General features: G+C 34.2%; 1 protein-coding gene across 5 annotated transcripts; it reads left to right on the forward strand.

Moving 5' to 3' along the window:
- The first annotated feature begins 1,632 nt into the window (after window positions 1–1,632).
- On the forward strand, window positions 1,633–15,219 carry LOC112515999 (protein BONZAI 3). Of its 5 annotated transcripts, none has more exons than XM_025122998.1 (16): window positions 1,633–1,988; window positions 4,829–4,876; window positions 5,437–5,585; window positions 6,403–6,451; window positions 6,561–6,617; window positions 7,041–7,217; window positions 7,316–7,450; window positions 7,623–7,684; window positions 11,199–11,298; window positions 11,505–11,619; window positions 11,710–11,786; window positions 12,029–12,166; window positions 13,338–13,502; window positions 13,797–13,910; window positions 14,538–14,634; window positions 15,073–15,219. In XM_025122998.1, exons 1-16 carry the CDS (start codon window positions 1,803–1,805, stop codon window positions 15,174–15,176), a joined length of 1,773 nt encoding a protein of 590 aa, XP_024978766.1. In that variant the 5' UTR covers window positions 1,633–1,802; the 3' UTR covers window positions 15,177–15,219. The 5 variants fall into 5 exon arrangements, with proteins under 5 accessions (XP_024978766.1, XP_024978767.1, XP_024978768.1 ...); XM_025122999.1 differs by having other exon boundaries at window positions 11,547–11,619; XM_025123000.1 differs by lacking the exon at window positions 13,797–13,910.
- Window positions 15,220–20,707: the final 5,488 nt, after the last annotated feature.

Raw genomic sequence — 20,707 nt, forward strand, 5'->3', positions numbered from 1 at the left:
TTTGAGAACTCGATAATGCTTTTTGTTTTTGAACAAATATAAATTTTAAGATATCATACAAATTTGAAAAAATATATCCATATTAGTATCAGATTAACTTTTTAAAAGTTTTTTTTTTTTTTGTAATTTCTTTAATTCAAATTTTTTATTATATTTTAATTTAGGTTTATAATGAAGTAATTTTATTTTTGATTTAATAATATAAATTTTTATAAAAACAATAATTAAGTATTCTGTTAGAACTGAATTATTCTAATTATATTTAAAATTTTTTATATTTAAAATGAGATGTTTATCCTACATTTGATTATGTTTATTTGCAATTAGTTACACGAATTCAAACCTGAATCTTTAATAAGTTGTACTTACGTATAATTTACTTGTAATATTGAATTTTAAGAAATATATATAATAAGTAGTACTTCATGCATAAAAAATGACTTTTAATTTGTTTTATAAAATATTTTATAATATAATAAAGATATATGTAAATTAATTCTTGTCCCCACTCCATTAAGGATAGGTCCCACATGTACAAATTTCATCAATAATTACAAGACCAAAATTTCTATTTTATTTTAGATGCATCATGCATGTGTATGGGTGTTCATGTGTTGGATTGATCGGGTTAAAAATATTGGAATTCAACTAAGTGTTACGGTTTGAAAAATCTTAACCCAACCCAAACCGTACGGGTTGATCATGTTAGTTGGGTTGATACTTTGGTACATTAAAATAAATATATTATTTTTTTATTCATAATTTCATTTTCATCATTAACCATTTGATACAATTTATCCATACTTCATATGTATATCACATTCAATTAGTTTTCTCAATTTACATATATATGTTCACAGTTAGTCAACATATATACGAATGAATTGTATATAGAGATGAAGAATAGATTGAAAACATGTATACATAAAGAGCGTACGTGATAGTCTAATTGACTAATTAATATAAACTCAACAATCATATTATATCCAAAAAATAAAAGAATATCAAGTTCATCGGGTTATATTGAGTTCAAATAATAGTAACCCCAGTATCACCCTATCGTGTAACATTTTCGGCTATCAAAATTTATTGTTGGTTAATGTCTTGAACTCGATAAACAACACTTGTTATATTTCTTACTAGTCGATAAAAGCCTTTATCCTCGCTTATCGAATAAGATCCTTGCTTGTTCCAAACTTTATTATGTGGGTGTTTGAAATTGCTTATTTGAAACAAATTATGCTTTTCTATAAAATCACTTATCAACTTATTATAAGTCAGGAGAGTTTAACTTCTTCCAAAACTCCTTATTATTGGTTTATCACCGGTATAAATTATTTATCCAAACACTCAAAAATATTTATTATCAGTATCACACCAAAATAAATTAATAATTTATTTTTATAAACAATTCCAAACACAAATGTGTATTTACATGTATTTTTTAGAGTGTTGAGCTGTGGAAACTCCCCTGAAAAATTGAGGAGGGGCCACTTAAATCAAAATCGAAATTTAACGAACGGAGTCGACCAAGAAAATGGGAAATTACTCGACGATTCGAGTAAAAGCATGGTGGATTTACCTTTTCCATCTTACGGTTTCAAAATCTCATCGACTCTTTTGTGTGTATATATACGTATATACGACCAAAATACCACTGAATACACCCAATGAGGTTGAAGATTTGGTTTGGTGAACTGCTTTGCTGTGATTTCAAACCAAAACTGTTGTTTTTTGCGACTGCAGGGACAAATTGATCCGAATTCATCGACTTCGATTGGTTTTGATCGGAGTTTTGGAGAATGGGAGGATGTTTTTCGGACGTAAAGGGTGGACAAGCAGCAGTAGGAGGAGTTCATAGCCTAAGGTTACAAAGGGGTATCAGTAGCAACGTTGCTACTGCTTCCTCCTCTGGTACGGTTCAAAATGATGCCGTCGATTTCTTCTTTCGATCAAAAGGCCTTCAACCGCTCTACACTCGAATTGAGGTATATATTCGTAAATGGTCTTGTTTTCTAACTTGTGTTGTAGTTGCATCGGGATTATTTAATGAATATGGTTACAATTTGCTGTTCTATCGGTACAAGTTCAAATTGCTTCCCGTTGAGTGCAGTTTGGCACATTGTTTGAAGACCTAACCGAGAAACAACTAACAGTTCGTCTTATCAATCCCAAAAACTCAGTTTTAACTTGTTTAAAGCCATTTGATCCCGTTCAAGTGTTCAACCGTGAGGCAATTGATCCATCAAGAGTTTATGCCATCCATAATGCTAATTATACCTTTATTTTCAAATAATTGATTCCTATTTTTTTGTTCCGGTAACTACATAGTGTTTGCAAGCGACATGTTTGTCTTTTTGAGCATTCGTGTTCTGATACTACTAGATAAGTTTGAATTATCTTCTTAAGCTATGTTTGTTCTGTTGAAGCTTGAATTGTTTTCTACAAACTTATTTGTTTATTATGATTTTGTATAAAATTTCCAAATTGTTATGTTGAATTTGTGTTTATTTGTATCCTTATTATTGATTGTATAAATATTTTTAGGTAATTTTTAACATTTTACAAAATCCATATAAGTTGTGTAACAAAATCCATATATGTAACCACAAGGGTGGTGCCTGATTGTTTGAGCTTGACTCCAAAGATCAAAAGTACCTGGAGGTCTTAGGTTCAAATCCAAGGAGGAATAAAAATCCCCTTGTGGCCAAGGTTCAAATGCGGTGACTCCAGGTTATCTGCAAAGCAGGTGGTCGCCCTGGGATTAGTCGGCTCGCATAGCGGGTTGGACATCCAGGTTAATCAAAAAAAAAAATCCATATCTGTTATGTGGTTAATAGTTCAAAACTTTTAGATGCAATTTCTCTTAAACACAGATGGTAAGGAAGGGGGTTAAGGACAGAATAATACTACAATTAGTGATTAGTATTATACATTTCAAAATCGAAATTGTTGGAAGTTGAACCAATGAAGAGTAGTCGACAAGTATGCCTCATGCTGCAGGATGTAAAATTTTATTGTAACTGAGAAAGGAAAATAAGTGCAATTCATCATTAAAAAGAGAATTTGAATTTATGGATTATTTTGCCATATTAGTAGGACTCGACATTTATCGTGTATTTGAACGCGCTTATCAGTTGGTTTTATGGAGTTCAAATGTGGAAGTTTAAGGAGTTGTACATATTGCAGTAATATATTGTAAGATTATGCATTAAAAACAATACTTTATGCACAATATTTGTTTTAAGAGTTTTTATCAAAGGTTTTATAATATAGTATAGATTGTTAGTGGTCAGTTAGGTTGCCGTTCAACTGTATTCAGACCATTGTTGGCATCAGTGCACCAAACTTCGTGTGTCATTTTATGCAACATTTGCTTTTCATTTGCGTAGATTGCATATGGATTGTGGGTCGTGTTTCATTGTTAAATTCGGACCATGTATACAAGCAAGCCCAAACATATACTGCTACAGTAATTTGTCTTGTTAGGAGGGAATTGGAATAAGGCCACACATATATCTAGTGGTTGTTAGGTAGCATATGTTATTCCATGGGCCCTCTGATTACTATCCCTCACTTATTAGGCATTATCAACATATTCCTTATCGTTTTATTATATACCCGATTAATCTAGTTTTTTAGGATTAGGGCTATGGAATATGTTTGACCCAAACAACCTATGTTTGTTACTTAAGACTTCGAGGCACAAATTCTTTATTTTGCTTGTTTTTGGTTTCCTTGTAATTGTTTCTTTTGCATATGAAATACTGTACTGGGCAAAGCTTAAAACACACTCTCCTTTTTATGCTAAATTAGAGAAGCTTTTTGATAACAATGTCGTTCATTTAGTAGATTATTATGCCAACATTAAGTTGACTTCAGGTTCCATTACATGCAGTCAACATGATATGATCAATTACAAATGTTTTTTCTTGGTTCTGTGTTTTTGTGGTCCTCTTTTGGGATGTAATATAGACTATAGTAGATGCTTTTCTGTTTGTTGCTATGTAGCTTAGTTTCCTTTGTTGTCATATTTAAGAACCTATATTCTAAAACTTCTCTGATATCAATCACTTTATTAAATCCTGCTTTGACTCTTTCTTCTGGTTTCGCATGTCTACTCCACTAATGGAAATGATGAACAACATTTTTGCAGTTTTTCTGAAGTTACTGCATGACGTTACCAATTCGTAATTGCTTCTTGTGAAGATTTGAGCTTGCTAAGTTAAAAGGCCTGGTTGGGCCCTGGCAAGAATCCTATGTAATTTGTGCTTGCAATCTATTCAATCAATTAATATATATATATATATATATATATATATGTATATGTATAATGTGAAAAACACTACTGAGTAAAAGAAGGAAAAGAGTGTCAATTAGATGAAAGCAACATTGGTTTAAAAACAGGGACTTTAGCTGCACATGAGCGATGTTGTTAGAACTTAGAATGGAAAAAAATTGTTGGACCTCCTGCAGCATAATTTTGGACAGATTGCTAAATTTCAGATAACTCTTATGAGCCAAATTATGCTTAACATTATAAAAAAAAGTTCTGTACAAGTCTTAATTCACCATTTGTATGATCAAGATATCTACTTTATGCTTTTAACGACAAAAATGTCGAAAAGGTAAGTTAGTTATCATTTGCTTCTCACTTGGCACTTCAATTTGTTGATGGTAATATTGAATAACAAACACATGCCCACTTGCTATTCAGCTTCGTCCAAGGTGCTAGTAATTATATTTTCGTCCAAGGTGCTAGTAATTATATTTTGTATCTCTTGGAAGCAATTTCATGTATAACAGATTCTTCAATAATGAATTGCAGTTAAATTTATCAGCTTCAAAATTACGCGATTATGACATCATGTCTAAGGTACCATAACTAGTTCCTAAATTTGTGGTCTTCATTGTTTTATGTATTGCTTTGATTCTCTGTCTTCAAATGCCTCTTAATTGTAATCCCCCCCCCAAAAAAAATAAAAATAAAAATAAAAATAAACAGCTGATGTTCATGTCCTGCCACACTTTGTCTACTTTATTGGATATCTCAGCAAATACTGTTTTCAGTAATTTGATTCTTGGAAAAATCCATCAAATATAAGATTGTGGCAAGGATATATATACTACAAGGCTAGAGAGAAAAAATTGAATTGAAAAATGCACAATGTGTAGGTGCAACTTTTAACAAATGGGTTCAAATTTATTAATCATAATCACCCACCACCACTGGTCCATGTTCTTGGCCATGGTTGCGATGATGGCAATGATGTTGATGAAGGTGGGTACTGGCTGTTACCCCAAGTTGGTACCAACATGCATCATCATTAATGCAAACAAAACAACAATATACCCTGTATATAAATCTTGTCCTGTTGCTTCGCGATGCTACTGAATCTAGTTACGTGTTGATGTTATGTTTTCCTTAAATTGTAGAGTGACCCTATGGCAGTAGTATATGCCCAGAAGAAAGATGGAACTCTGGAGCAACTTGGTCGCACGGAGGTGATCATGAACAACTTGAATCCCACGTGGATTCAGAAAATAGATGTTGTATTTCACTTCGAGATTGTTCAGCCACTGGTGTAAGCATTCTGCTAATTTGTTAAGTTGCTCATAGTGTTTGGGATTGCTTATTTAAAACAACTTATGCTTTTTTGTAAAAGTGCTTATTAACTTATGAGGTATCAAACTGGAGTTTTGTAAAAAGTGTTTGGATTAGCTTATAGCGGTACAAAAAAGCAAAATGACCAAAACACCCCGGTTCATTTGAGGTTATGTACCAGTTGAGGGTTAGAAAAGAAATCAAGCTGTCTCCTCTCCGTGCGTTCCCTTTCTCGTCGCCTCCTTCTCGTCGTCGGCTCTAAACCCTAAACCAGGTCGCCGGCGATTAAAGCATCACCAGGTCGCCGGCCTCGCCTCGTCGCCTCCTTCTCGTCGTCGGCTCTAAACCCTAAACCAGGTCGCCGGCGATTAAAGCATCACCAGGTCGCCGGCGATTAAAGCATCACCAGGTCGCCGGCGATTAAAGGTTCTTAACCAGCAAGATCGGATGCGATAGCCGKCAACGATGCGAACGAAACCAGCAAGAACGTCGTCTGTGGAAGTCTTGCCGGCAACGATGATGAGATGGATGCGATGAGAAACCAGGGTTAATAGGGTAATCTGTCAAATAAGTCAAGAGGGTTTAACTTATCAAAAACGACTTATTACCGGTTTGGTACCGGTATAAGCACTTTTTTTATTTTTTATCCAAACACTCCAAAATGACTTATTACCGGTTTGGCACCGGTATAAGTCAATAAGTCCGTTTGAAACGCTTTCCCAAACACCCCCAAAGTCTGGCAGACCTCATTTTTGATTTAGTAAACTCTCTGCATATTTCCTGTTTCTTTTCAAAAGCTTTCAGGTGTATGATGTGGATACAAAGTATCATAATTTGCCAACGAAGGTGCATATACATTTTTTTTAACCTTCAAACCTTTGATGTCTTCTTCAGACTTGCTTATTCTATTCTATGTCTTGTATATTCAACATCATCCTTGGTATATGGTGCACAGATGCTGGAACTGAAAGACCAAGATTTTCTTGGTGAAGCCAGCTGTGTTTTGTCAGAGGTAAGTCTAGTTGCAGCCTAAAATTATATGTCCTTCTCGCAAATGTTTTTATGGTCGGTAGATTCGGATGGCCACTGGATTTGGACATGTCTCATCATTATTTCTCCATCCAGAATTAAAGGCAGTCTTTCCTTCCTAGTCTTACACAAAATCAATCATTGTTTTGTTTTGTTTATAATGAATGTCACTTCACCAAGGAAAAAACAGACGTATCTGACTTTCTATGAACATATATCTGGTCTTTGTAACCGATGCGTTTCATGATAGTTAACCTAGAAATACCTTACATGATCTTCATACCTTCTTCCAAGCAGTGATGTGATGTAGCTAAGTTTAAAGTTTATTATTCATACAAGAGATTGTCATGGATATTGATAGATTTGCTTGATTAAAGGTGGTTCTTGTTTCTTCAAACATTGGCAGATTGTGACTCTCCGAAGCCGAACTATAACCCTAGAACTTCGTAATAGAAATGGGCACAGTGTTGGAAATTTGGGTTCAATAACTGTTCATGCAGAAGAAACCATAGCTTCCAAAACTGCTATTGAGATGAGACTCCGATGTTCAAACTTGGATAACAAGGACCGGTTCTCTAAAAGTGTAATTACTCACTCAACATTTGCTTAAAGCATTGTAATATAATCATGGTCAACTTGATCCTTGGCATTTATGTTAAACCTCTTATTTTACCTCTTTAGGATCCTTTCTTACGAATCTCTAGGATTGTTGAGACTGGTGGTTCAGTTCCAGTTTGCAAGACAGAAGTCGTGCACAACAATTTGGACCCAGTATGGAAGCCTTTATGTTTAAGTACACAACAATATGGGAGCAAGGTAAGATTGGCTAATTCTTGCTCACCATGCATTATTTTATACTTAAGCTGAAAATCATCCTTATATGATGATTTTTTGTAGTTGTCTCATGTTATTAGACAGAGTGGTTCTGAAGGTCATGGCATTCTACTAATCCATGTTTTCCATCATATATTTTGTTCAATCTTTACAGGAGAACCCTCTAGTTGTAGAGTGTTTTGACTTCAATAGCAGTGGCAATCACATCCTAATTGGGTAATTATTTAGTTGTTTATGTCGTAGTTGCATATATGACATTTCATTTTTCATGTAAAATTGCCTCTTTTGCCTACGTATCTAGTTTAAGAATCTAAATTTAGTTTGATAAATAACATGTTCAAGGCCAAGATGGAGGAGGGAGTGTGAGAGGCCTTTCACTTTGTGAGCAGACAATGTATGTCTATTCTCATGAAAATGAAACCAAAAGAGATTTCTTTAAGATATTTTTAGGCGGACATCACATTGGAAGTTGGGTGTACTAGAATGAACATGAGCAGCGTAATTAATTTATGCTAGTGAGCTGCAATTGGGATGTGATTCCCTCCTTTGTTGCATCTCACATTCCTACCCAAGGTGTAAGGAATATAGACATGTCACTTCAACACATTATAGAAGTAAGCAAGGGTTGGATTGTCAACTCATGGGAGAAAAAAGGCTAATCCAAGGGAGTGGGATACGGTTGGAATGGCGGGAAAGCTAAGGGAGTTATTTGAAAACCATAGGAGAGTGAATGTTGCATGCATTCAGGAAACTATGCAGGTAGATGAAACGTCCCAGAAAATTGTGAACCACATTTATGATATGGTACTGGGGAATGGTATGCGTAGGGATGCTTACATGTTATAATAAAGAAGAGTTTAACAGATAGCGTATTTCAAATTCAAAGATGAAGTGTAGAATCACTTTAACCAAACTTGTGGCAAGGGTGTGGTAATGAATGTCATCAAGTGCATATGCTCCTTAGTTGGCTTGGATGAATGTATTAAGATGAGAATTTGGATGAACCTGGACAAAGTTCAAGAAATACTGAGAATCTAGATTTTGTATAGGTGATCTTGATGTGCATGCAAGTAACAGTAGTAGAGGCTTTAAAAGCAAGAGGTTTTGGGTATGACATTAAACACAAGAATGCAATATGATTTTCTAGTTGCAGACACCTTCTTAGGAAATGTGCCTCCTTTAGGTATGACATCACTGTAGTAGACTTTCTCTCCACTGGGAAAGGGAATTAAGTATAAAGCATTAATAGTAAATTCATGTGCAGTGGCTTTAGTGGCAGACATTCCATTAGACATGGTGTTAGACCGATTGAGGGTCTTAAACACACTAGAACTAGGTGGTGGAACCTGAAATGAGTTTACCTGAATAGGTTTAATCTTTGAATGGTTAAAGAAGGGACATAGTATATTGAAGGGAAGCTAATGGGATGTGAAAAGATATGACAAATTCACGGGGAAATTCAGAAGGCTATTAAGAAGATTGGTTGCTAGAAAGTTTTACGTGGTTGTGAGAGTTTCAACCAACAGAAAAGTGTGTAAATGGGAAAAAGACGCAATACGAAAAGTTGAGTCAAGGCATGCTGGGAGTTGTCAGAAAAACCAACAAAAGAGGTGGGAAATGATGCACACACGTTGGCTAGGCTAAACGGAAGGAAAATCGGAGCCGAAGTTGCCTTAATGCATCAAGGTTAAAAACTGAAAAACTGGTGATCAAATACGATGGAGATTAAAAAAGAATGAAGGGGTTAGTTTCATAGGTTGTTTAATTGAGATAACGAAGGGAGGGTAGGAGAACTCAATTAGTATTTAATGATACTTGTGGAGTTTTGTACATAGAATTTGTGTTAGGGGTGACAAAAGTTCTTAAAAGATGAAAGTAGGCAATGTTTTAGGCACCACGGCATTCTTGTGGAGAGTTGGTTAGCCCTTAAGGAGGTAGTACTATGCTTCCCTTGGTTATTATTCTTAAAGAAAGAGGATGTCTGAACAGAGAAATGAGACCTTGCTTGCAATCTACAAGAACAAAGGGATACTCAAAGTTGTACGAATTCAAGTTTATAAGCCATACAATTAAATTAGTGCAGAGGGTTATTGAGCATATCTAGAGTTTTGAGACCAAGGGGTGTGTAAATCATTTTGTTTTATGTTAGCTGAAGATGCTTTTTAAATAAGGGAAACAGAGGCTTTTTATTGAACAAATTGACTGATGGAGAGATAAGGGACATGGGGAGGAGTTCCATATGGTGTTAGTTGATCTTGAGGAGGCAAATAAAATGGTGGCAAGGAATGATGTGGGGAGGTCTTGAGAAGAACAAATCCTGTATGTAAATGTGATCAAGGATATATACGATGGCAACCATCCTATCTGCGAAGTGTAAGGTCTCGTCTCTGAAAGAACCTCCAAAACAAAGGATCCTTGCTTCTTTTCATTTGTTGGCTATGCATACAAACTCACTCTCCCGGGGCAGCAGAGGAAGGCAAGTGTCAAACATTGTCAATGAGAAACATGCTTTTTGTATTACCATAGGGATGAAACAGTGTTTAGTGTCGAGTCCTTTTTTTGCTTTTGTTATGGATGCGCTTGTAAAGGATATACACGATGATGTATGTATGCTTTACGCCTTACGGTTATCATATTATGGCAACTGGTCCGTGAGACTATGCAATATGTTAATCCAAATCTTGTAGAGCATGCCAGGCTAAAAAACTGAAGCTGGGGTGCAACTTGTTATATATGCATAATCAAGTAGAATATTCAATAATCAGGTTGGAGTAATTAGACAATACTTTGTATTTTTCTTATTTTAGATTGAAGGATGGACGTATTGATGAGGATATTAGCAATTAAAAGAGAATGGGAGGATATAGGAGTATAGAACACAGAATGTTGGACCCCCAGACTACATGCACATAAGATAAATGTAGTAGAATGCGACTGCTAAGGATGAAGTCCGACCAGACAATGAGGAATAGAGTTAGAAGTGATTATATTCAGGAGAAGGTGATTAACAACAAGGTATTTACTGATTACTTTCACTATTAATCGAATGATTATAATGCCCCAGCAATTTGAGGAGCTGGTTTTCTCCCAAGATTGGCTCAGGCCGGATTACCAAAACGGATGCCCTCCCCCATACTCACCCTCTACTATTTATGTTATTACCCTCTACTATTTATGTTATTACTGGAAGGCAAATAACCAATTATGATTCACCATGGTCTCAAGATGCTAATAGAAATATTACCTCAGCTAAAAAGAAAATAGAAATAACAGAAATACCCCAGGATACCATTACTAAAATATTTATTCCCCCATACCCCTTAAGATTATTCCAGATGTATGTGAATCTGATGGAAAGTTTATCAGAAGGTTAGGGCATGCCAGTTGAGGAGAGGTTGAGAGTTACTTGTACCAAGATGCACTAGTTTCGTCATCTAATGCATACCTTTGGATACACTGGTTTAAGTGTGAGACTTGTACCAAGAAGTAGAGATCTTTTGAAGCAGGTGGAAGTATTCATAGGCGATATGAATAAGTGAAATATACCAGAACATTTCACCTTTATATAGGAGCATTTCAATTAATACTATCTGTTGGGGCCTACTGAGTTTTACCTCTAAACCATTTCTATTGGGTTTCATGTTTAGCCTATGCTAACTAGTTTGGGATAAAATGCTTGTTGATTTTGAAACCATAGAGGAATAAGTGTTGAAGCTTTTATTTTTGACAGTAAACAGCAGACATCGATTGGAGTCTTGGAAAAACTTTACCAAGAAAAAACAGGTGCAAATTTTGTCATTCCATCTTCTCGTCACCGAGATCATGAGAAGGTAGGTTATGTCCTTTTGGTGTGCTACAATTTCCAAAGGGTGACTTAGCACTCCTGCATTTATCTTAAAAAATTAAATGAGAAAGAGAAGATGGTGGATAATGATTTGACCAAGAGAAATGAGAAACTGGCTGTACTTAATGAAGAATTAAAACTAAAAAATACATTTTATCATGAGTGAACACATCTTCTGCTTACATCTTATAGATTCTGAAGGGTAAACTTTTTGTGGATGGATTTGATGAGAAGGAACTCTATAGCTTTCTTGATTACGTCTCTAGTGGGTTTGAGCTGAACTTCATGGTTGCTGTTGATTTTACTGGTAAGCATGCCTCTAAATTAATCATGTTCAAATGAACTATCTACTTGGTGACCTGTATGATTGATGCTTGCAACTTCCAATTTTGTACAGCTTCAAACGGAGATCCTCAAAAGCCAGATTCATTACATTATATTGATCCTTCTGGCTGTTTCAATGCATACCAGCAGGTGAGGTGGTTACCACCTTTTTTTTTCTGGTTCTGAATGTCTACTGCACTAATCCTTCTCTTTACAAAAATCGAGTGCAAGGGTCTATTACGATGCAGATCATGTTGAATGATAGTTGCATCAAGGACTCTTCTTATCGCTCCCTGAATCTTGTTCTACTTGCATTATTATGTTACAAAATAGAACTAGCGAATATCCATCTGGTTTAAATTTGGTAATATAGTCATGTATTTCCATTACAGGCAATCATGGAAGTTGGGGAAGTCATACAATTTTATGATTCTGACAAACGCTTTCCTGCTTGGGGATTTGGTGGGAGAATGTATAATGGCCCTGTATCTCATTGTTTCAACCTGAATGGAGACGCTGGCAGCTTTGAGGTACAATCCTCTTTTCATGGTTGTAGGGATGCAAAAGGTGGCATACCCCATTGTTAGTAATATACAATCACTCAATTCAAACTCAATTTTACCATCTCGTTTTATGCTTCAATACATATCCGCTGATTAGGACAAGATTACGTCAAGCTAAACAGAATTCTGGAAGCATAGATAATGCAGTAGTGCTTGGTGATTACTGATTAGCAACATTTTACGGGTCTAGGGGTATGATCATGTCTTTTTTACATCTTTTTGTTTCTCTTTTCTCAACCATAAATTCTTGCTTCTATTGTTTTTGATGATAACTAGAAGGGTACTCACGTAATGCAGTGAGATACATCTCGATTTTAATGTTTCATTTTATTCTTTGTCTCTGTCGATATAATACGTGATTTTCAGAAAGTGATAATGTTTTTATTGTTGAATAAAATATAAATTTGAAGATATCATAAAAATTTGAAAAAATTGTATCGATATTAGTATCAAGTTAACTATTTAATAGTTCTTTTTTTTTTTGTGTAATTTTATTAATTCAATTTTTTATTATAATTTAATTTAAGTTTAATAATGAAGTGATCTATTTTTTGTTTAATACTATAATTTTTTATAAAGATAATAATTAAGTATTCTGTTAGAACTTAATGATTATCCTAATTATATTTTAGGTATTTTATATTTAAAATGAGATGTTTATCCTGTATTTGATTATGTTTATCTACAGTTAGTTACACGAGTTCAAACATGTAGCTTTAATAAGTTGTACTTACGCACAATCTAATCTTGAATTTTAAGTAATATGTATCAATAAACAGTACTACATGCATAAATATGGTTTTTAAGAGTTTTTATCAAATGCTTTATAATATAGTATAGTTAAAAGAACATCCATCTCAAAAAAACCTTTTATTCCAAAATAGCCGGATATGCTGATAATAAAACCTGATAGAAATATAACGGGGAAGAATCCAAAAGAAAATATAAGTTGGTGAATAATTTTATTAGGAAAATGGTCTTGTAGTGATTGATGATGTGAAGCAGCAATTACAGAGTGATTCCATAGGAAGTTTGACACATGATGTAGAACTTGTTAAAATGCAGCTAAATTCCAAGAACTATGAAGTACATTCAATGGTACCAAAACTAACCCTGTTTTCCCCCCTGTAATTTGCAGGTTGAAGGCGTACAAGGCATAATGGCTGCTTATCAAAGTGCCTTGCATACCGTCTCTCTTCATGGACCTACTTTATTTGGTCAAATAGTCAATCAGGCTGCAGAAATAGCCGCTCAGTCCCTCTCACAAAATTCCAACAAGTACTTTGTGTTGCTTATTATAACGGTAAACACTTAGCAAAACAATTATATATATAGGCGAAGGATCGTGTGAGAAAGAGAGTTAAGTTGAGAAGCGTAAGATGGGATCTGGACCTTTGATCACCTTTAATCTCAAATCCACCAATGAATCACGTTTGTATGGGGATTGATCTGGTGCATCTCATCCTAATTGTGCATCCAAGAGTGGAGATCCCTTCTTACGCTTCTCACTTTAACTCTCCTTCTCACCAAAACCCAACCCTGTAGCATTGTCATATAAACCTTTGTAGAAAGTTCATAGATTTTACCATATTTTTAGGACGGAGTTCTTTCTGATCTCCAAGAAACTAAAGACGCATTGGTCAGGGCCTCTGATCTACCCCTCTCAATTCTAATTGTTGGAGTGGGTAATGCTGATTTTAAAACAATGGAGGTAAATACCCTTTCCCTTGGTTGAAAGTCCTACCGATGAAAGTTAGATTCCTGTTGTTTAGATATGTACCTATCATTCTTTCATGGTAATCGTGAATCAGTTAATATGCGTTTGTTATACAGATAGGACTGGACGGGCGAGGGTGAAAATTTGTGGAAGGTTTTAGGGTTTTAATTTGATATGGGTAGTTTACCACCAATCTTATACCAAGTCCTTGAATTTTTTTTTTTGATTAACCTGGATATCCAACCCGCTATGCGAGCCGACTAATCCGAGGGCGACCACCTGCTTTGCAGATAGCCCGGAGTCATCGCATTTGAACCTCCGTGGCCACAAGAGGATTTTTATTCCTCCTTGGATTTGAACCTGGGACCTCCTGGTACTTTTGACCTTTGGAGTCAAGCTCAAACCAATCAGGCACCACCTTTGTTGTTATTTTGGTGGACAAAAAAAATGCATTTTTGTCCCACTCAGCCCTGTTCTGTGCTGTCCTGTACCAGTATTATATCGCACCAAATGTGGGACAACTTGTAATTGGTCTTGTGTTGCATACCAAACGTACCCCAAAGTAGTACCATAGGACATGGAGCTTGATTTGTATTATACACCAGCACTACTTATTTGCAGATTTTGGATGGTGATAACGGACAACGGTTGGAGAGCTCAACAGGAAGAGTCGCTACTCGAGATAATGTTCAGTTTGTTCCCATGCGTGATGTACATCGTAAGTACTCATTCATATGCAATTTCTTATTGGAATTAAGCTGTTTCACTAAAGCTATATTTAGCAAACTGGCTTATACGTTAATTGGATGATAAGGTAGCAGTTACGTTAATTGGATGATAAGGTAGCAGTTAGCTGAAAAACTAGATGACACTGTGCAAAACAATATTGTTAACCATAAGGGTGGTGCCTGATTGGTTTAAGCCTGACTCCAAAGATCAAAAGTACCAGGAGGTCTCAGGTACAAATCCAAGGAGGAATAAAAATCCCCTTGTGGCCATGGAGGTTCAAATGCGGTAGCTCCGGGCTATCTGCAAAGCAGGTGGTCGTCCTGGGATTAATCGGCTCGCATAACGGGTTGGATATACAGGTTAATAAAAAAAAAACAATATTGTTGAAAATTAGTGGGGGCATAATTGAAAAGTATGTACATTGTAGGTGGAGAGATATCGATGGTGCAGGGACTATTGGAAGAGTTACCAGGGCAATTCTTGACGTACGTGAGGAGTAGAGATATGAAGCCACTGCCAAACTTTGTATAATTTACCTCTCTTTTCTTCTTATTTTTAAAACTCAATTTTATATATATTCTCTATTTTATATTAATTAAGACTAGAAGGATACTCGTGCAATGTAGCGAGATAAATCTTGATTTTAATGTTTAGTTTTTAGATATAATATAATTTTATGTGGTTTTAAGAAAACGGTAATGTTTTTATTTTTAAATTAAAATGTAAATTTGAAGATAACATAAAAATTTGTAAAAAATAAATAGATAATAGTATTAAATTAACTATTTAATAGTTCTTGTTTTTTTTGTAAGTTTTTTAATTCAATTTTTTATTATAATTTAATTTAGATTTAATAACAAAGTAATTTATTTTTGGTTTAATAATATAATTTTTTATAAAATAATAATTAAACATTCTGTTAGAATCTAATGATTATCTTAATTATATTTTAGATTTTTTATATTTAGAATGAATGTTTATCTTATATTTGATTATTTTATTTGCAGTTAGTTACATGAATTTAAAAATTGAGCTTTAATAAGTTGTATTTACGCAAAATTATTTGTAATATTGAATTTTAAGTAATATGCATCAATAAACAATATTTCATGCATAAAAAATGATTTTTAAGAATTTTTATCAAATGCTTTAATATATTATAGATAAGATGTAATGTAACAACCAGAGAAAACATGATATAACTCTTGAACTAAAAAATATCTATAATTTTTTTAATAATTAATTTTCTATTGAAAAATAGTTATTAATCTTTTTTTAAACCATCAGTTGATTATGGGCTGTTTGGTAATTGCGGAATGGCTTGATGCATAATGCTTAAGAGACTTTCATGCTATAGTGTAAAATGAAATATAATTGTTTGGTAATTGTGTACAATGAAAGTAGGGCTCTCATTCAGAGAGTTTTAGAACCATTAAGAGGCAGACTTTTTATTTTGCCAAACAAGATTCACCTCTGTTGCCTTTTCATAGAACTATTAAGAGGTAAACAAACAACCTCTTACAAAATGCATAGACTGCAAGAAGAAAAGAAGAGGGAAAGGTTTTTGTAAGACATAGAAACCTAACCGTAACAAGAGCTAAACGGACTACAAGGAGAAAAAAAAAATTGAAGAACGACAAGAAACATCACGAGCTCCCAAAAGTGAAGAAAAATCAACCACGCCTAACAAACTCGAAGAAAACCCATCCTATAACACCCTAAAATAGGAGACATTTTGGAATTATGTTAAAAAAATTAAAACCAAATATGTTTCAACTGTAATCCTTATCAACAATAATCCTGATAAAGAAGGGACAACAGTCAAGATTGACAACATATAATATGTTTTAACACCCGTTCTCAATCTTGACTCTTGAATAGATCAATCATTCTTAAATTTAAACATAAGTAATTATGATGATTAACTCCAAGGGCTTTTGTTAAAATATCGGAAGGTTGCTCAGAATAAATAAATTTTACAACTTTTAACGCTCTGTTACTAATTTTTTTTTTCTTCCTAATTTGATGAATATCAATTTTAATATTTTTAGTATGTTCATGAAAGACAGGATTATTGGCAATTTGAATGGCAGACTTGTTATCATAAAATAGATTTATAAGAAGCAAGTCTTTTATATTTAAATTAGATAATATTTTGACAACCTAAACAACTTCATAAGTAGTTGAAGTCATGGCTTAATACTCAGATTCTGCAGATGAGCGAGAAACAATACTTTGTTTCTTACTTTTCCAGGAAATCATAGAATTACCAAGAAATAAACACGTCTTGAAGAAAGACACTTACCTCAGTCAGCGTTTACATAAGCATTGAAACAAAAAAATTCAGACCTTGTAAAACTAACTCCTATACCAAGAGAAAACTTCAAATACCTGAGAATTCTAGGAATAAGATTCAAATGAGATTGTCTAGGAGAATACATAAACTGACTGAGACAATGAACAACAAAGGCAATATCTAGTCGAGTAGCTAGAAGATAAATCAATCTTCCAATTAATTTTTGATAACTCGTACAATCAGTTAAAGGGGGGTCTTTAGAATTATTAGAATCAGTTACAACTACGTTCATATCCATGTGTACAACAAGGTTTACATCCTAAATATCCAAAGTCATTTAACAATTCTAGACAATATTTCTTTGAGACATACAGACCCCATCAATACAATCTAAAATTTCAATTCTTAAAAAGAACTTTAATTTTCCCACGTCTTTAATAAGGAATTTACTTTTTAAGTAATCCTTAACTTTGTTTATTTCAGTCTGTTTATTTTCAGTTATAACAATATCATCTACATAAACTAATAAGACAAGAAAAACAGATCCAATTCTTTTAGTAAACAAAAAATAACCAGTAATACTTTGAACAAAACCATGATCAATCAAACAAGAAGAAAATTTAGCATACCATTGACGATGAACTTGCTTTAAACCATACAGAGATTTAACAAGTTTGCATACACGTTTATCCCCTGGATTATAATAACCCTCAAGTAAAGTCATATAAACATCTTCAATTAAATCTTCATATAAGAAAGCATTATTAACATCTAATTGATACAAATTCCACTTAAATTGAACAGGTAAAGCTATAATGCACCTCACAGTAACCATTTTAACAACATGAGAAAAAGTTTCTTCATAGTCAAGTCCTTCTCTTTGACTATACCCCTTAGCAACAAGCCTAGATTTATATCTTTGTATCTCTCCATTGGATTTATACTTAATCTTATAGATCCATTTATAGCCTATAGCTTTTCTACCATGGGGTAATTTAGTAATGAACCAAGTTCCATTTCTTTGTAAAGCTTCCATTTCATCATTTATGGCATTTATCCAATTAATATCACTACAAGCCTATTGAAAAGTTTTAGGTTCAACAAACTTATTTAGACTTGAAACAAAACAAAAAATTTCTGAAGAAAGATGAGAATAATTCACAACTCTTTCCAACCCATATTTTACTTTTCCTTCATCAATCATCAATTTTTCGAGGAAAACTAGACACCCTAGTGGATATTCTAGCAGACTGAGTTGAAGATGAAGTTAAAACTTGAGTACCCTCAGAGATGAGACCTAAGGATTGAGTTTTAGTGTTACCTATACTATTTTCTTCAGACTGCGTTTCAACATCACATTGAGTACTTGCAGCTACTTCATAGCTAATCAAAGGTTGCCAACTGGTAACTCTATCAAGGTCATTTCTTTGAGAGGAACCTTGATCAATTGGATCATTAGAGCTGCCTAGAGGTTGCCTATTGGCAGCTCTAGTTGTGCTACCAAGTAAATTAGGGTCACTAAGGGCAGAGAATAGCTGATGAGAATCCTCATCATTCAAATGGTCTTCATCCTCATCATTGGGTGGTGAATCAACAAAGTCATAAGATGAATGAAACACAAAATCAAAGAAATTTAAACTATTAACACCATCAATACTAGACTCATCTAACATGTCGATGCTCATCTTGAAGGGAAAAACATTTTCATAAAACTTAACATCACGAGAGAATGTGATTTTGTTTGAATCCAAAATATAGAGTCTGTGTCCCTTTTTTGAATTTGCATATCCCAATAAAATACATGTTTCAAATCTAGAAGAAAATTTATCTATAATGTTAGGTAAAAAAGCAAAGCACAAACATCCAAAACTTCAAAGATGGGTAAGGACAGGTTGGAATTCATAAACAAGCTCATACAAGCACTTACCATTCAAAACAGATGAAGGTGTCCTATTTATCAGATATGTAGATGTGAGAATGCACTCACTCCACATGTTCAACGGAACCCTTCCCTGAAACATAAGAGCCCTAGCTACATTAAGTAAATGACGGTGCTTTCATTCAACAACCTCATTATGTTGGGGAGTATAAACACAAGATGTTTGATATATGACCCCTTTTCTTTTAAAAAATTCACTTAACTTTTGATTTGTAAACTTAGAACCATTATCACTTTTAAATATTTTAACAGATTTTCCAAATTGGGTGTAAAGCAGGTAGTAAATTTTTTAACATTATCACCAACTTCATGTTTCCCTTTCAAAAGGTAAACCCAAACAACTTGAGTAAAGTCATTTGTAATAGTGAGGAAGTATTACAGCCTTCCTTACTTTGAACATGATAGGGACCCTAAGCATCCAAATGAACTAATTCACCAAGACTTTTGGACTTGTGAATACTTAAATCGAATTTCTCCCGTGTTTGTTTTGCCTTATGAAAAACTTCATAGGGACCACATATTTCATTTCCAATTTTAAGATGATTTTTTAAAACCTCTAAAACTTGGTCAGTTGGGTGACCAAGACGACTTTGCCGTAGTTGGGCAAACGCAAAATAAGTCATGCCAAGATTATTAGAAGGAAAAGATGACTTACTGTTAAGATTTTCATCAAATAAATATAATCCACCTTCCTGACTAACAATCCCCACAACACTCTTTCGAAGAAAATCCTGAACATAACATTTTGACTCATCAAACCTATAAAAACTTTATTATCTCTAGCTAGTTTATGCACAGATAACATGTTTACATTGAAATCAGGAACAACCAACACATCAAAGAGGGTAGCATTATTTTGTTTATTCTTGTCTTTGTTCCATTAGGGTGACTCACCCTAAGGTTTTTTAATCAGACACATCCACCACATTATCAAGATTAAGAGTGTTGGACGCCATGTGTTGGTTGGCACCAAAATCAATTATCCAACATGATTGAGAAGATTTGAACATACCTGCCATATTGGCACTTGCCCCTTCAGATGTGTGTTTCTGATCTATTAGCCCAAGAATTTTAGCAACCTGTTCCTTAGAAAATGGGAAGGATGAAATAGATCCAGATGACTTACGAGAGCGAGATTCAGAGACACAAGCATTACTGGCTGAGGGCTTAAAGTTTTGACTATGTAGTCTTGGTCGATTTTGAAAGTCTTTTAGAAACCCTATGAGTTTAAAACACCTTTCAATGGTATGTCCAGTGATGCCACAAAGCTTACATACAAGAGTGGAGGTTCAACATAATTTCTTTTTATTGTCAATAGTTATACCTTAAAAGGCATAATGTTGTGGCTCAATGCGGGTTTAAGATGAGTTTCCCCCTTGTCAGATTCCTCTCTTGAAACAAGATAGAAGGCAATTTTAACAGAAGGAAAGGGATCCCTAGTAAGAATGTTGGTTCTAATGGGTTGATAAACATCATCAAGTCCCATTAGGAACTGCATGAGTTTAATAAGTTGGTTGTGTTCAAAAGAATCGTGAGAAGCATTGCAAGTGCATGATGGAAGTTTAACAAGAGCATCAAACTGTTTCCATAAGAAATTAAGTTTGTGGTAATATTCAGAAACAAATGTGCCACTTTGACTTAGAGAATTAACTTTCTGATGAAGATTAAAAGTAACTGACCCATCTACTTTATCATTAGTTTCTTTTAACTTATACCAAACTTTGGAGGACTATTTAGAGAACACTTGTCCTAAAAAGAGATCCTCAATCATAGAACTCATAATCCAAGAAGGCACAACTGAGTTACAATGATCCCATTATCTTTCTA

Source organism: Cynara cardunculus (genome assembly GCF_001531365.2).
Source record: "Cynara cardunculus var. scolymus isolate 2C chromosome LG 7, CcrdV1, whole genome shotgun sequence".
NCBI lineage: Eukaryota > Viridiplantae > Streptophyta > Magnoliopsida > Asterales > Asteraceae > Cynara > Cynara cardunculus.

What these genes read in the sequence shown, in the direction of transcription:
- LOC112515999 (XM_025122998.1), top strand. Translation starts at nt 1,803, where the DNA reads ATGGGAGGATGTTTTTCGGACGTAAAGGGTGGACAAGCAGCAGTAGGA. An exon ending in AGGACCGGTTCTCTAAAAGT is followed by an intron (nt 7,218 to 7,315) that starts GTAATTACTCAC and finishes TTACCTCTTTAG; the next exon opens with GATCCTTTCTTACGAATCTC. An exon ending in TTGTGTTGCTTATTATAACG is followed by an intron (nt 13,503 to 13,796) that starts GTAAACACTTAG and finishes CCATATTTTTAG; the next exon opens with GACGGAGTTCTTTCTGATCT.